At 55.2% G+C, this 16,498-nt stretch overlaps 1 protein-coding gene across 5 annotated transcripts in view; it reads right to left on the bottom strand.

Annotated features, from left to right (window-relative positions):
• Positions 1 to 15,959, bottom strand: part of PRIMA1 (proline rich membrane anchor 1) — a 62,470-nt gene extending 46,511 nt beyond the window's left edge. For 3 of the 5 annotated variants that reach the window (XR_002083638.2, XR_002083639.2, XM_019462141.2), the window contains exons 1-3: positions 15,417 to 15,551; positions 14,615 to 14,740; positions 7,423 to 7,558 (exon numbers count right to left, since the gene is read on the bottom strand). Coding sequence is in view for 3 of the 5 variants with exons in the window: in XM_019462141.2 (XP_019317686.1) it covers positions 7,423 to 7,558; positions 14,615 to 14,707 (229 nt within the window). In the remaining 2 variants the exon portion in view is untranslated. The other 2 variants (XM_019462140.2, XM_019462139.2) reach the window with 2 other exon arrangements.
• Between the last annotated feature and the right edge of the window lie 539 nt (positions 15,960 to 16,498).

Raw genomic sequence — 16,498 nt, forward strand, 5'->3', positions numbered from 1 at the left:
TGGGCACGGTGAGCTGGGGACCCAACCACCAGCCGGAACCAACCATCAGATGTGAGCAGCAAGGCTGTCAAGATGGATCCAGCCCCAGCCAAGGGACTGAAATCACAGGAAGGACCTCAGGCGAGAGCCTCCTGGTGGAGCCCCGTCAACCCCCGTCACCATGAGAGGAAAGGATGATGCACGTGTTGTGCTTTTAACCACTAACTGTTGGGGTGATTTGTTCCTTGGCCATAGATGGACCTGGGAATGGTGTGACCTCTGTGGAGGTCAGGGAGGATTTTCCTGGGCTGAGGTCTGCGGGAGTTAAGGTTAACCACTTTGAAGAGGAGCCTGGAACAGAAGGACTCATATATGCAAAGCCTCTGAGACAGGAAGGAGTAAGGCCCGATCAAGGAAAGGAAAGGGGGTCCTGACCCTGACGGTCAGCCACAGAGGGGCAGAGGTGGGCAAAAGATGCAGCGGGAAGCAGGAATTACCTCCCCTTCTTACCAGCTGGGCAGCCTGGAACAAGTAACTCACCCTCTCTGAGCCCTAAGCTCCTCACAAAAGTTGGGGATAATACCACTTACTCTAAAGAGTGTTTAAGGAGTAAATGAGATGAGGAAAGCAAGCTTCCACCTCAGCACCGGCAACCAAACACTGGTTTCCTTCTAGTGTTCTGGGTGAGTGGGGAAAAAAAAAAAAGCATTCTAGAACTCCCACACTCCCATTTGCTTCTCTTTGTTCAAACTTGGCCCTTGGCACACAGGTCTGGGAACCAGGTGACCCCATTCTAGCTCCACCACTGCTGTGTGACCTCTGGGGAGTCACTTAACCTCTCTTCTGGTTTTTCTAAGAATAAAATAGATGCAAAAATAAAATCTCTATCGGTGACTCGACTCCGTGAAGACAGGCACTGTGGAAACGCAGGCGCCCGCCTCTGTTCTGCCACAGCTATTTTTGGCCCGATCAGCCTCAGAAGCAGGTCGCACGGAGGGCCGCCCGTGTTCTTCCTTGAGGGCTAGTACGCGTCTCCTTCCGCGGCCTCCGCCGTCTGAGTCACACGCGGGGACGAGTGGGCATCGCCGACATCCACCAAGTGAGTCCAGGTCCTGAACTCCGGCGGCTGCCCCCAGCACGCCGTCACCTTTGCCAGGATTCACCCCTGCCCACGCCTTCCGGAAATACCCAGGACTCTGGTTGACTGTGAACCTGGCAAGGGGCATGGGTGGAACTCTCTGGAAACCTTTTCCTTCCTGTCGAATACCTAGGGGAGCCTACACACCCTTCAAGAGCCAACTTCATCCTCAAGCTTCTAACCTGCTGCCCCTTGGACAACAGAGAGGCACCAGCACCACATTTAAGTAATGCCCAGCCTGGAGGCCAGTGACCTTTCATTATCATGGCTGTTACCGTTAGTATTATTATTTTTTTTTATTTTTTAAAGTTTATTTCTTTATTTTGAGAGACAGAGAGAGACAGAGACAGCATGAGTGGCAGAGGGGCAGAGAGAGAGGGAGAGAGAGAATCCCAAGCAGGCTCCACGCTGCCAGCACAGAACCCGACGCGGGGCCTGAATTCACAAAACCTCGAGATCGTGACCTGAGCTGAAACCAAGAGCCAGGCATGTAACCGACTGAGCCACCCAGGCACGTCCAGTATTATTTATTAGCTTCCATTTATGGAGTGTTACTTGGGTTCCGCAAGGTGGTTACCCCATGTCACCAAAGCCTCACGACCACGCACATGCCCCAGGTAGTGTCATTAGCCCCATTTTGCAGATGCAGAAGTTGAGGTCCCAAGCAGTTAAGGATACCTTATTCAGGGGTGCCTGGGTGGCTCAGTTGGTTAAGCGTCCGACTCCTGATTTTGGATCAGGTCATGATCTCACGGTTCGTGAGTTCGAGCCCCACATCGGGTTCTGCGATGACAGATTCTTGGGATCCTGCTTGGGATGCTCTCTCTCTCCCTCCCTCTCTGCCCCTCCCCTGCTTGCTCATATGCTCCCTCTCTCTCTCTCTCTCTCTCAAAATAAGTAAATAAACTTTAAAAAATTAAAAAGAAAAAGGGTACCTTGCCCAAATCACTTAGCTAATGAGAAGGATTTGCCACCAGGTCTGGAGGGCAGGAAAGCCAGGCTATGAGTCACTGGGCTGTAACAGTGCTTTTCAAGCACATAGCTTCTGCCAAGTGCAGCCTATATAATTTCCAGCCTTCACAGCAATGCCTTCTCCAGGAGGTATCACTAGCCCCACTTTACAGATGTGGAAACTGAGGCTCTGAGAGGGATGGGATGTGCCCAGGGTCACAGAGCGAGGAGTGGAAGGGCTGGGTCTGACTCTAAGGTTCCCTGCCCTGATTGTCATTCTCTCCGACACTGGTTCTCAGAGTGTGCGCCCCGGGCCAGCAGGAGAAACAGCTGAGAATGTGGGAAGGAGGCAAATCCTCAGGCCCCATCCCAGACCCACCTAATCAGGAATTCTGGGGACCGGCTCCAGCAACCTGGGTTTAAACAAGCCCTCCAGGGGATTCTGACCACACTCATGTTTGGGAACCACTGGTCAAGCCTCTCCCTCTGGCCCACAGCTTGTAAAAGTTTACGAAGTCCAGCTGCCCCTTTTAAGTGCAAAGGGTTGTAGGCAGAGTCGGAGGAACAAAGGGCAGACAGTGGAGGTGCTTTTCCATGCTCCTTTCCAGTGACAGGTGGGACTCAACAGACTTCTCAGGGCTGCTGGGAGGGGTGGCACAGGGTTGGGTACCCCCCCCAACAGAGGAACGCACAGCTGAGCCGCCCCCATTAGCAATGAGTTCCAGATGGAGATGGGGGGGAGGCAGCGTCCTTGAAAGTTTCGTGATAAAACAAAACAAAACAAACATGCCAAAACCAAACAAATCAACACCCAAAAACACCACCTTGCCTCTGCCAGACAAGAGTGGCTCAGCAAAAGGGAGACCAGCTGTCCCGGTTAGCCCAGGACTGGCGGCTTTCACGGGATATAGGATTTTCAGGGGTAAAACCAGGACAGTATTGGGCAAAACATGGCAAGGTGGTCACCTTGAGCAGCAGGGTGCTGTTTGGATGAAGAGGGAGGCCTGCCTGCCTGGCCACATGGTGAATATCCAACAATTCCAATACGCATTTCTGGCAGTCGCTTTCATGGGAGACTGGACAGGTCTGCCTGAAGACGCATAGAGGTTTCTCCCTTCCCTCTTTCTCCCTCTACCCCAGACCCCCACTCCTACAGACAAACATTCCTTCAGCAGGGAGTCCTCTGCCTGATCCTCGGGCTCCTAACTCCGGGTTTCAGCCGCTCCCCCTCCTCCACCGACTGGCTGGCCTCCCTCTGCTCCACCTCATCCAACATCTACTGGAGAGTTCTTTCCCAGATCCTCCCTTCCAGCCCCTGCTGGTGAGGACAAGTCCCTGTGCACCTCTGTGTGCCTCCAGCGTGCCCAACGCAGGCGCTTGGCAAATGCTGGCCAGTGAAGGAGAGGCCCGTGTCAGCACAAGGGACGAAAGGCACATCCGATGGGCAAAAGGCGACACGTGCCTACATGCAGTGTCTCCAGAAAGATAGCAGGAAGGGACCCTCCTGCCAATACCTCTTGCAAACTGAGCTGCATGAGGGCAGGAACGGCTCCTCTCTTGCTCTCCGCTGGCTCCCCAGCCGCTGGCACAGTGCCCAGCCCTGCTGAGCCCCATGTACGCCTACTGAACGAAATGACAACAGCAGCTTCATAGCTCTGAAGCCCCGTGCCTGCTGGGAGAGGCGACTCCCTTGGGGATTACAGAACAGGCTGAAGTTGCGACGTGGCTCTATAGCTGCCTGACATTTACTGGGCACCACCGTGTGCAAGGTCTAGGCTGGGCTCGACAAGGACAGAGCGAATTGTGCAAAATATTTTCTCTGCCACTGGTCTAATCTGCCTCGCACGCCCTCAGGGAGGCCATGGCTGTGGGGTGCCTCCCCTGTCTGACCTGCCCAGGGTCCACATCCTCGTCCTTGGGCTGTATACAGCCCCTCTACCTAGCTCCTCCCTTGGAAAGCCATCTGTCCTTTAACCTCTATCCCTACATGCCAACGCCAAGGGTGGTCACATGGCCCAGGCCTGACCAATCAGCTTATTCCATCCCATCAGAGGCCACCTTGACTGGTCCAAGGACAGACATGTGACCCAAGCTGGTCCAATGACAGTCAGCCCCGGGACTTCAGTTGAAGGATTCAGAAAGTGAAGCTCCCCTTGTAGGAAGATTACTAACTGTAAGGGTGATGGAATCCCAGAGCCTGGAGCCACAGACACTGGGCCAGCCTGAGAGAAGAGGCAACCCAGGAGAACTCAGAAGACAGAGAGGCGGAGACAGAGATCCAATGCTATCATCATACAAGACCTGCTTCTAGAACGTCCCGACACATGAACTGAGAAACTAACATCTCTCTCCCCAGTTTTGGTATCGCAGCTATGTGTAACTGAAAGAGCCCCGCCACAGGACCAGACTGCGTCTGCTCTCCTCGCCCCCAGAAGCCCTCAGGCCCAAAGCCCACCAGGAGGCCTCTCTTGCTGCCTGCCTCCCCTTCTCTGCAGCTCCCAGCCTGGCTCCAGGCCCTGATGGGTGGTCTGGGGCTTGCAGTCTCCGACGAGTTCCCCACTCGACTCCGGTCCGGCAGCTCACCCCCCAAGCCACCCTCCACATGGTCGGGAAATCTGACCTTTCTGAAGAAGATGATACGGAATCCTGCCGCCTTCCCACGTAACACCTCTGTGAGCTCACTGCTACCCGCACCAGTTTTCTAAAGGGTGGGGTGCATGTCCCTGCAGGTAAGTGAGCTGACTGCAGATGGCAGGTGGACCCAGCACGCCAACACACTGAGACACAGAACAAGAAACTTAGGCCCCTTTTGGTTCTCTTACAAGCCTTCTGATTTCTTTACAGAGAAAAATCTCCACCCGGTCCCTGCTCAAGCTCTGACATCTATCTTTCTACCACTTGCTTCTCTCCCTTTTTATTTTTTTAAATGTATTTAAAGTTTATTTATTTATTTTGGAAGAGCCAGAGACAGCGTTAGAGTGGGAAGGGCAGAGAAAGAGAAGGGGACAGAGAATCCTAAGCAGGCTCTGTGCTGTCAGCACTGAGCCCAAAGTGGGGCTCAAACTCACAAAACTGTGAGATCATGAGCTGAGCCGAAACCAAGAGTCTGATGCTTAACTGACTGAGCCACCCAGGCGCACCCTCTCCCTTTTTAACAAGAAGAGGGAAAGCCTTGAGCTCGAAACCTTCCACAACAAGCTAGAACTCTGAAACGCTGTTTTGTGTTCATTGCATTTATTTTTATGGTCACCCTCTAATTATGCCAATGATACTGGTTTTTCATTGACTCATTTCAGTAGTTATATAAAGATTTTTTTTTGGAAATTGGTTAGTATAAACAAAAAAAATGAATCTATTTAAAGAAAAACTAAGGCAGGGGCGCCTGGGTGGCTCAGTCGGTTAAGTGTCGGGCTTTGGCTCAGGTCACGATCTCATGGTTCGTGGGTTCAAGCCCCGTGTCGGGCTCTGTGCTGACAGCTCAGAGCCTGAAGCCTGCTTCGGATTCAGTGTCTCCCTCTCTCTCTGTCCCTCCTCTGCTCATGCTCTGTCTCTCTCTGTCTCTCTCTCTCAAGAGTAAATAAACATTAACGAAATAAAAACTAAGGCAAATAACAGGATGTATTTGGATATGGTGAATGATGTTTGGCAAACAACAATTCACAGGATGAAATGTGATCTCCTCAGCCAGGCACACAAGGCCCTTCACGTTCCGCCCCTTGACAACTCCTTCCAACCCACTGAAGGGCTTGGGACTCCCTTGATTGAGTTTCACAAAGCCATGCTTCCAACCTTCTGCCCACGCTGTTCCTTCTGTCTGATGTCCTTTCCCCACACCGTCCTCATCAACTTAGAACAACCCTATCCATGCCTTAAGACTCGGGTCAATGTAACTGTCTACTGTGGCCCAACTACTCAAAGATTTGAAGGCTACCTGTGCTCTCTCAGGCCACTTTTTGAGCCTCTTCTTTGAGGCTGAGAGACCCCTGAAGACCAGAATGGTCTTTCACCTCTGTGTCTGGCACAGAGGCTCAGTTAGAGCAGGGCGGATGGAAGGGACCCCCGCTGGGGGACGTGGACCAATCAGATGCAAGCATAGGCTTGCCCAGGAGATGGCACAGGCTCGTTGCCCAAAAAGTGGAAAGAGGAGGGCTTCCAAAGGAAGGAAAGGGGGAAGGGAGTGATCTGCAGAGGCAGGTGCCTGAGGCTGGGCCCCCCCAGTACAGCCCAGGGGTTCCCCCAGGAGAGAGAGGGAGGTGAACATCCTGGGCTAAGGGTCCTTCAGAGGCCTGGAGCAGAGAGCCCGGTAGGCCAAGGTTCTCAACCTTAACTTATATTTGGATCATCTCTGAACTTGTTATAATGCCAATTCCTAAGCCGCACCCAAAGACTGACTGGGTGGGTTAGAAGTGGGTCCTGAGCTACACTTTAAAAGGAACGCTTCAGGTGACGTTGAGGGCCACCCTCAGAGAAGCACCAGGCTACAGGTGTCACGGAAGAATGGGAACAGGTAAGGGCCTAGCAGACCAAACTCAGAAATGCATCTGAACTGCAAAGATCCTCTAGAACATTGCATCACTGTCACCGAGAGCCCGAAGACACCATCTACCGGAGAATAAGCGTCGTCAAGGTTATTTAACATATGCCCCGAATAACTCAACGGAGATGTGTTCAGCGAGAGAGAGCCACACACGATCACAGGTGGTCTAGAGGCCGCACGCGGAGTGATCCATCCAAGATGCAGAATCTCTGTTTAGTGACCTTCTCAACCAGCAATTGTAAGCAGGAGACTTAACCCCTGAGAATCAGGATGAGGCCATTTCCGGCTAAAGAAAAACCCTCCTTTGTTTGAATGACCAGGCAATCAACCTGTTCGTAGATGAAATCAAGGCAAACAAGTGAAAGGGAGGTTTCTAGCAGAACTCGCTGCAAATCGCTGTCAGGCATCTGTGTAAGTTCGCTCCCAGAGCCTCCGCTTGGCCTCCTAACCAATCGCCTCCTCAAGCGCGAATTAAAATAGAGACATGAAAGCATGCGCATGGGGAGGGTATTTAAGACTGGCCCGATGGCTGCACCCCTCTCAAGCTCTGGCCTTCAGAACAATCCAGGCCGAGTTACTCATCAAATGGAGATTGACTTTTATCTGATTAACCGATGGAGACATCCTCCTCCATCCCGCAGGAACATTCTGTGGGAAAGGCGTTCTGCAGACTGCAGGGAAAAGTTGGGCCTTGGCTTCCCTCCTGCTCGGCCAGTGGAAAATTACAAAGGAAGCAAGGCTGCCCTCTGCTCTGCTCCCGGGGCCTTTCCGGGCCCGGGAAACACAGAGAGAACCCCAGAAACAAACCTTTACTTACCTGGGGCAGAGAGGAGTCTGGGAGGCGGTGGGGGCGGGGGCGGTGGGGGCAGCAAGGGAGGGGGCCGGCACTGGCAGATGTGTTGACAGCTATCGGTCACCTTGGAGCAGGACTTCTGGGGCTCACCGTGTGTCACCTGCAGAAACGGGCACACGCGCCCGAGAGAAGACAATGAGGCCACCAGGAGGGAAATGGACCCACACCACCCGATCCCAGCCAGGGTGGAACCCGGGATCCTCCCCGAAGACCCAAGACCGCCGAGGGGAAGAATGAAGGCGTGGGCTTGGCTCAAAGGGAACGATGTTGTGGGAGGCTGGCCGGGCAGGTTTAGAGACCAAGGTGTTATTCCCAGCTCTGCCAGGGACCCGCTGAGGTCGTGACAAGTAACTTGGATATTAATGAGAGGTCGACAAGAATTTGATGGTTAACTCTCAGAATTTCCCTCCTGTACAAATGAGGAAACCAAGACCCAGGCAGGAGAAGTGGCTGCCCAAGGTTCCCACACCATGTGGTGACAGGATACTGATTTCACCTCCTCAGTAACCCTAGCCAACCGTTCTTCCAGTCTCCAGAAGCCCTCGCCTTCTCTCTGTCCACAGCTCCTGACAGCCTTCCTCCGTCAACTCAGGCCAAGGTGCCCCCATCTTGAGGAAGGAAGCCTACCTTCCCAGGCCATGTGAGCAAGAGAGCCGGAGGGGTCTTGTGGGAAACACAGGACCAAACCATCCACATCCTCCCAGCAATCCCCGAGTGCTTGCCCACAGCTCAGGAGATCATGTGGCCACAGGGCCGTGCTCAGGAGGCCCCTGACAACGTTTCCAGCCCCACCGCACCCCATGCTCTCAGCTTCCGCTCTGCCTTCAATGCCCTTCTTCTACTCCCTGGACCCTGGCCATGCATCGCCCCTCCCCCTCCACTTTGCATATGCTGCTCCAGCGTCCCGGAATGTTCTCCAACACCTTTCTCTCGCTTTGTCCATTACTCAGAGCGGCTATCACCTCCTCAGGAAAGCATGCCTGACCAGGTCAGTTCTCCTTGTATAGGCTCTCCTGGTACCAGGTTCCACTCTGTGGGGCAAAAATCTACATTTGGGTGATTGCCTGGTTCCCACCTGTTTTCACCACTGGACTATAAGCTCTATGGGGGTGGCGGCTGGGCCTTGGATTTTCTGCCACTAAGGGAATGCCTGGCATACAGTAAATACTTGGTGAATGGATGGATGGACGGACGGATGGATGAATGGATGAGTATTAAAAACTGGACCAGAATCCATAGCTCTTGACTCCTGGTCTGTACTCTTTCCACACCAGCCTTCATTACGTCACTTGTAAACAAGGACGGGGGCTGTGCTTGACCAGTAGTTCCAAACCCTGATGGCACATTAGAACCTCCCGGGCAGCTTTAAAAAAAAAAACAAAAACTCGTGCCGGAGCCTTTCCCAAGACCGGTTAAATCAAAATTTCTGCAGGTGGAGCTGGGCATGACTATTTTGTCTAATGTCCCCAGGCTAGACTTCTGTTTAGCCCACGTGAGAACTGCTGGCTTAGACACACCGCCAGCGTCCCTCCCTGCAGCAGAGGGCCCTAACCCATAAGCCTCCGGCTCTGTGCCCGTCCCAGGGAACAAGCAGATTCAACGGCCTGGAGGGAAGAGTTGGCGGTCACCCTCACCTCAACGAAGCCCACCGTAACTTCTCTGGCTGTCATCTCAGGGGAGTAGAAACCCAAAACCCCAGGTTCTCTGCAACCAGCCACCTGCAATGCAGCCTGCCATTGGGAAAGGCATTTGCAGACGGCCTTTGGAGGCCCCATGCAGCCTCCTCCTCTGTGCGTGTCCCCGGCCCGGCAGAGAGACCCCACGGGGCTCCGACACTCCCTTCCCACTTGGAGGCCTTGAACAGGCTGGGTAATGACCACTGGGGGATGGCAGCAGGAGGTGGACTGATTTACAGCCCTAACTTAATATCTACCGGGCCAAGAAGCTGCTGCTTACGACCGTTTAGAGGGTGCATGCTTTCAGAGGGCCATGGAGTGAGTTTCAAACTCCAAAGGCAATCTCATCGCCCGCCGGGAAGGGCAGATCCTCAGATGGTGGGCCTCTCCTAGTCAGTCCATGGAGATGCCTAACTCGTAGCATAGCAGCTTCACCAGTGCACCTGTCAGCTCTCCCGTGGCTATTGAGCTGCCCTCCTCTTGGTTCCGACCTTCTAAGACCTTCTAAGACCACGGGGGTTGCTCGAAGGCTCCATTCTGCCAATGCTGGCCTCCGAGGGCGTTCCTCTGCTGGATTCCACCAGTGTGCAAACGTCAAGCAATGCCACTGCTAAAGCAATTACTCTCCCTCTCTCCGAGGGGCAATTTATGCAAGAGTTCAAGAGGCACGTCTGCTTAACCCAGCCCAACACGATGACCCAGTTTTCTGTGAGAGGATATAAGGGTACGGATGTATAAGAGAGTTTAATGCGATGAAATTATCAGTGGGGGAGCCGGGGCCAAGTTTCAAGGCTGAAGGGGGAGGGAACAAAGGAACGCATGGCACTTAAAAAAAATCCATGGTTCCTTGGTGTCTGGCTGTCTGTCCTTCTCCCTGGGGGGTGGACCCCACTTGGGGCCCCTCACTGGGGTGTGGTCCAGTGCAAGCCTGTGGCTACCGAGCCTCTCTTGACTGGTTACTTGCCAACTTCCTGAGCCCCACGTCCCCCACCCCCACCCCAGAAAATAGATCCATCTGCCCAGGGTAGCTTCTTCACCTCGTAAACCCTTCTCTCTGGGCACTTTCCCCACTGTTTGGTAATGTCCACTGCCCACACTGAGCCGTGAGCATTTGGGGCAGGCAGGTGGTGGGTGGGTCTGTGCTTTATTAGTCCTGACCAAGTGAGACTTCCTGAGCCCTACTGTGTGTCAGCCATGGGAAACAGGCTCTCGTTTCACTCTCATGAAGATCACGGAGAGAGGCAAGTATTGTCATCCGTGCTTATGGTGGGGCGGGGGCTCGGATAGGGACGACAGACCCAGAAAGGCTAAGTAACGCACTAAGATTTCACAGGGCCCTGCATTCAGTTGGTGCACAATGAAAAGACGTGTTGGGGGATGGTCTGCCCACCAGTGGAGAAACACAAGATCTCTTCTGTTCCCCAACTCTGGGTCCCCTCGGGGGTTCTGCAGATTGGCAGTTGTTGTGTTTAGACCAGTAGAGAAAACAATCTCAGCACTGGGAACTTGTCTCAACACCTGGCTTGCTTGCTTTGAATCGTGGGGAGTCCCACAAGGAGAAGAAACTTACCCCTGAGGTCACCTGCTCTTGGCTGGACTTGACTAAAAATGGGCAGAGGCCCAGGGAGGTCAACCACCTGCCTAAAGCCCGCCGAACAAAAGCTGACACCATTACTTCCTGTGACCACTTCTGGTCCCGTTTTGCTGTCCCCTGCCTTCCTGCCCCTGCTCTGCAGCATTCCCCTGGGGCCAGAATCTTGTCAACGCTGCTGTCATGGACAGCGGGCTGAGGGACAGGTAAGTCCCACAGTCACCTGGATTTGGTACCTGCCACTGTGGTTTGGGGTCCATGGTGCTCCATGGTTGCCGGTTCCCGCTCACTCCCGGCCAATCAGTGCAGCTTTTCGGGTCAGTGGATGTTACCTCCTGAATAGCCCTTAACTCCATCAATGTTTCCCCACTCCCACTACTACCGCCCTAAACCAGGACACCGTTGTATCTTCCCAGGGCAGCACCTGCCTCTGACTTAGGATTGTGAGATAAAATACAGGACACCTTGTGAAATTTTCGACAAACAGCAATTTTTAGTAGAAGTATGTCCCAAATATCGTATGGGATATACTTACACTAAAAGCATGAGCCACTGTTGATTTGAAATTCAAGTTTAACTGGATGTCCTGCAATTTTACCTGCTAAATCTGGCAACTGCTCCCCTCCGCGGCCTCCTTGCCTCTTGCCTCACCCCCACCTCTCCAAATCTATCTTGTCAGTGGGGCTGGACCAAGATTTCTAAAATGCCAGGCTGAGATTATGTCATTTCTTGCTGAAAACCTTCGACAGCTCCCACGGCCCTCAGGATCAAGTCCAAGCTGTAAGACACTAGGTTAGCGGCTTACAATAGTAGCCTTACCTGGGACTCCCCTCCCCTCCCCAAGGTTCTTCCAGTGCCCCATTCTCTGCTCTGGGCTCAGGGTTATTCCCTCTGCCTGGAGGCTTCCTTCACACGGCATCCTGCTCCTATCTTGTCCTTGTTCATGCCTCAGCTGAAGCCCTCCACCTGCCAGGCTTCTCTGACCCCTCCATCGGGTCTCATCTCCAAGCTGTCTGCTCCTGCTGAGTTCTCTTACCTATCATTACTTAATTATCTCTCCAGTGCCAGACTGTCAGTGCCATGAGGGCAGGGACTGCCCCCGCACTTCACAAAGGGCCTGGCAAACAGTAGGTGCCCAATAAATGCTACTGATGAAATGAGCTCAGCCTTGCTGGTGGCTCCTCTTTAGCGCACAGAGACCCACTGGCCCGGATCAGAGCCTGTCTCCCTGGAGGACGCCCACAAAGATGATGGCTTCTGGCATCTTTTATGGAGACAGGCCAGCACCACAGTAACTTGATGAGACACACTCCTGTCACACCTAATAAATTTGCCAGCCTGTCATCCTCTTTGCTTGCAAAAAAAAGGAATCATCGGGAAGTGAACTTAGAAGAACCCTAAATCACAAAAGCTCAGAATCGCTATTCCAGACACATTAAAGAAGAAAGGGGAAAGGCTAGGGAATGCCCCCACCAACCTTGTGGCAATTTAAATGTCATCTGACTTTAATGATTAAGTTCCTTATCATCTGGGCGGCAGCCAGAGGCGTCAGGCGGATTGCAAGGTGGGAACCTGGTGCTTTGGGGGGACCACAGGTCTCTTGCTTCACCAATTACCCTATTAATTACAGCACTTTGATATGTCGGTCTCCGTCTCGCAAATGCTTACAACTTTGGGGGATTCTTCTGGCAAAATGCTTATGAAAACACAGATAGCTCTGAGTTCTTTCTCTATATTCAAGGAACTCCTATGATGTGACAGATTTTAACCTCTCCACTTAAAGGAAAATACATGGCTTTGCGCACTTGTATTTTTCTCTTCTCCCCTCCGTTCCCGTGGATTCAGCTCTTCTGCTTAACAACCAGATCCATCCATTCTAAAGCCCCTCTTCCCCTGGCTTCTCGGTCCTTATCATTTGTAGATTAATTTTTCCAGAGCCTCCTGCCAAGATTTTACCCATTTTACTTGTCTGGAGGACTCCTTTTCTAATTGATTTTCACAAAAATTGATTTGTATTGAGTAACAGCATCTGAAGCGCGCGCACACACACACACACACACACACACGCCTGGGTACGGCCTGGCTGAAAGAGGTGGTTAAAAAAACTGAGCTGCTGTCACAAAATTATTTCTTTTGGTGGTCATGGTGGGGAGACAGGGGGTCTGCTGCCTCAGTCTTGCTAGTCGACACCACAGAATTCCAGTCTTGGAGACTGACAACATCATTATGTGGCTGTCTATACATATCAGCTGCAAAAAGTGTTAGGGAAAACGGTAAACAAACGAATATAAAAACACAGTGAACTTGACATCTGAGGTTCAACTAAAAGTTGAACAAGGGAAGCTGGTCCCAAACCGCCCGAGTGTTTACAAGTGACAAAACCCTGAATCCCGAGGCGGCACAGCTGAGTTTAATAACTGCTGTTTCACACATTAAACAAAGCTGTCAATTCCAAAAGGAAAACAATGGTGAGGGAGACAGAGGCAAGCCAGACAAGAGAGCAGAGAAGATAAGCCTGGTGCTGAGGGTGGGGGGCAGACTCTGGTTGACCCACCCGCTCAACCAGCACGCTCCTTCCAGCATGAGAACCCCTGGTGCTCCCCAATAATCACCCAGGCCACCATCTGAGCGGGACAGACGACAGCTGGTTCCCAGGGGGGCCTCATCCCTCGGGACAGCTCACGGACCGCGGCAGACTGGCAAGGGGTCTCCCCCTATCCTCTTTTCTTTGATTTCTCCCTCCCTGTTCAGGGCAACCATCCGAACGATCCCCCACCCCCAAAATGCCACCAGAAGAACATGAAGATGCAAAGACCCCAGGGTTGGGCGGTTCAATGCTCAAAACAATAAAAATGCCCTCCAGCGCCTGCTGAGCCACTGAGAATTCAAAAATCTCCAACAGACTCTGTCGTGATCAACAGAGTGCCCGGCCATGCAGACAGAAGAGCAGCATTACCATTACTAGTATCAATTACTCGCAGCAGCTACCGTTTAGTGTTGATTACGGTCCAGGCACGGCTTTAAGCAATCTTTACTCGCTTGATCTCATCCAAGTCTTGTAACGGCACAGAGAGGAACAAGAAACCGAGGCCCCGAGAGGCATTGCCTGAGGTCCTGAGCCGGCGAGGGCCAGAGCCGGGGCTCCAAATTCAGCGCTGACACCAAAGTCCACTTCACCACTCCACCGTACCACTGACCGTGGGCATCCTGGGAGGTACTAGGGGCCATGCCATCTAACCCTCTCCCTGACCCTAACTGACAGAACTCCAGCTGCTGGCCTCCTGGCCTCTGCCCTGGGGGTCTAGGGGGCCCAGGGTGAGGACTCCAGCCCCAGGCAGTCCTTACAGACAGCTCCTTCCTCCATCCCCACCAGTGGCCACCGGGCACCATCCCTGCACTTCTCCAACTCCGCCGCCTACAAGTAGCACAGCCTCTGCTGTGTCAATTCCAGGGTAAGAAGACCGAGTGGAAGTTTACTAGTGATTCTGGTGGGAAATAAAGAATGTATATGGTTGGGACCATTTTCTTTTTAAGTGTGCTAGTGCTCTACGGTTTCTTTTCCCACATTTCTGCAACAGAATGTTGTCATCAAGAAGGCACTCCCAAGCCCTTTCTGTTCCCAGGCCCTGTCCTGCAGGCCTTAGCGCGCCAGGACTGAGGCCTCCCCCTGGAGTTTTGCCCATCTTTTCACGGCAAGAGTATGGAGGGGTGGGGAGAGCGGGAGGGCTTGCACCTCTACTTTTCCTAAACTCTCCCCAGGGGCAACCAGAGGGCGCCTGCAGGAAGCAGTGCCACCCCCCCCACCCCCACCCCCACCCCCACCCCCGGTCCAGCCCGCGGAGCCCGCACCTCCCTGCCTAGTAGCCCACAACCCCCTGCCGCCGCTCACCTGCACGAAGCCCCAGAGCGGGTGGAGCGCGCAGTGCAGCAGCAGAGAAGGCCAGCAGCAGCCACGGCGCAGCACCAAGTCCCGGAGGAGCATCTCGGCCCGCGGCACCCGCGCACTCGGGGCGAACTGTCAGGGGAGCAAAGCCCTGGTCAGGCGGAGGCCGCGCGGGCACCGTCTCCCGCGCGCACCCGCACACGTAGCAGTCCCGGTTGGGCGGGCACCCTGGGGCACCCTCATAAACCAAGCCTGCCCCTTCACTCCAGCTTGCACATTCGCTGACCCTTCGTGCACACGCACAGAAGCCGGCATCCCAGAACACTCTGTCCTGGCGCACACCCCCAGAACCCTCTGTGTATACCTTGGCCCCGTGCACACCCCCAGAATCCTGCGTGCACACTTTAGCTCCATGCACACCTCCAGAAACAGCCAAGCACACTTAACCTAGCCCAGTGCATCTCCCCAGAAACCTCCCCAGCCATGCCCAACTCACTCCCACTGTGAGCACACTTCAAACCCGGCGGGCACCGCTCACCCTGCCTGCACACCCACAGATACGGCTGCGCACACCCACCGACTCATGCCTGCACACTCGCTGACCCTGCATGCACAACACCGGGAAATCACACGCTGCGTGCACCCTCCCTGCCCCGCCGGCCCCCACTGCGCACACTGCAACATAGGCACCTCCGTGCGCACCCCGTTCGCCCTCGCGCGCTCTCCCCGGCCCGGGCCTCCCGCTTCAGGGCGTGAGCCTCCCTCCGGCCTCCCTCTCCGCCCGCACCCCTCCGGTGCCTCACGCCACCTTGCCTGGCGGCGGCCCCAGCAGATCCTCGGCGCGGGGAAGGGAGGTCCGCGTTCCCCCCGCGGCAGACTGTCCCCGAGCCGCCGGACGGCCCCCATTTAAAGCCAGCCGCCTCCCCGGTCCCCCGCCCTCTAGGCGGGGCCTCGGTCCTCACCCTGGCGACTGCGCGGGCGCCTGGGGGCTTCACGTGCCGGGGAGGAGCGCCGGGCACTGGAGCAAAAGTTTGCGCGCGGCTGGGGCCTCGCGGGCTGCCGAGCGGGGGCCGGGCGCGGCGCGCTCGCACGGGGCGCAGGGCGCGGCGGCTCCGGGCTGCTCCCGGCCGCGCGCGGGTCGGGAGGGGCGGCACCCCGCGCCCGGGGCCGGGGCGGGCTGCCGAGGCGGAGGGGAGGGCGGGGAAAGTCTCCTCCGAGCCGCCGGGAGCGGGCGGCGCGAGCCTCCCCGGATCCCCGCCCTTCCCGGTGGCGCCGCGCGGCTGCCCGGGGCGCGGGGGTGCCGGAGCCGTCCTCGTCCGTCACGCCGGCCCGCGGGAGGCGCTGCCCGGGTGCGCCCGCTCGGGCAGCAGGGCCGCGGGCGGAGGCGAAATAAATAATGCACGAAAAAGGAAAACAGACGTGAGCCTCGCCAGAGCCTCGCCCGCCTCCCGCCCGGAGCTGCGCTCCCGCCCGCGCTCCCCGCCGCCGCCGCCAGCGCCGCTGCAGTGATTCCTCGTCTCCATCTAGCGAGGCTATTGTGTATTGGGAGCTTAATAATTTATTTATTCACCCGCGAGGAAGAGGACTCCCGGCCCCAGGGGGTCTGGCTCCACGCCCGCCCTTCCCCCGAGTTTCTCCGGGGCGGCGGGAAGGGGGCAAGGACTGACTCGCGGAGACCCCTTCCTGCGCTCCGTCCTTGCGGACTGTCTCCCCTCCCCCCGCCCCATTCGGAACGGCAGTGTCCCCTGGGTGTCGTGGCTCGAAGGGGCAAGCCGGCCCTCCCGGGGCCAAGGGCCCTGTTGTCCCTTCCGTAGTCTCAGTGCAGGGACCTCTCCAACCACACGCTGCGTCTTGGAGGGAGTTGCCTGCGGCCCTGGGGAGGACCTCTCC

The sequence above is a fragment of the Panthera pardus genome, unplaced genomic scaffold (assembly GCF_024362965.1).
Source record: "Panthera pardus isolate Hobbes unplaced genomic scaffold, ASM2436296v1 HiC_scaffold_24, whole genome shotgun sequence".
Classification (NCBI taxonomy): Eukaryota; Metazoa; Chordata; class Mammalia; order Carnivora; family Felidae; genus Panthera; species Panthera pardus.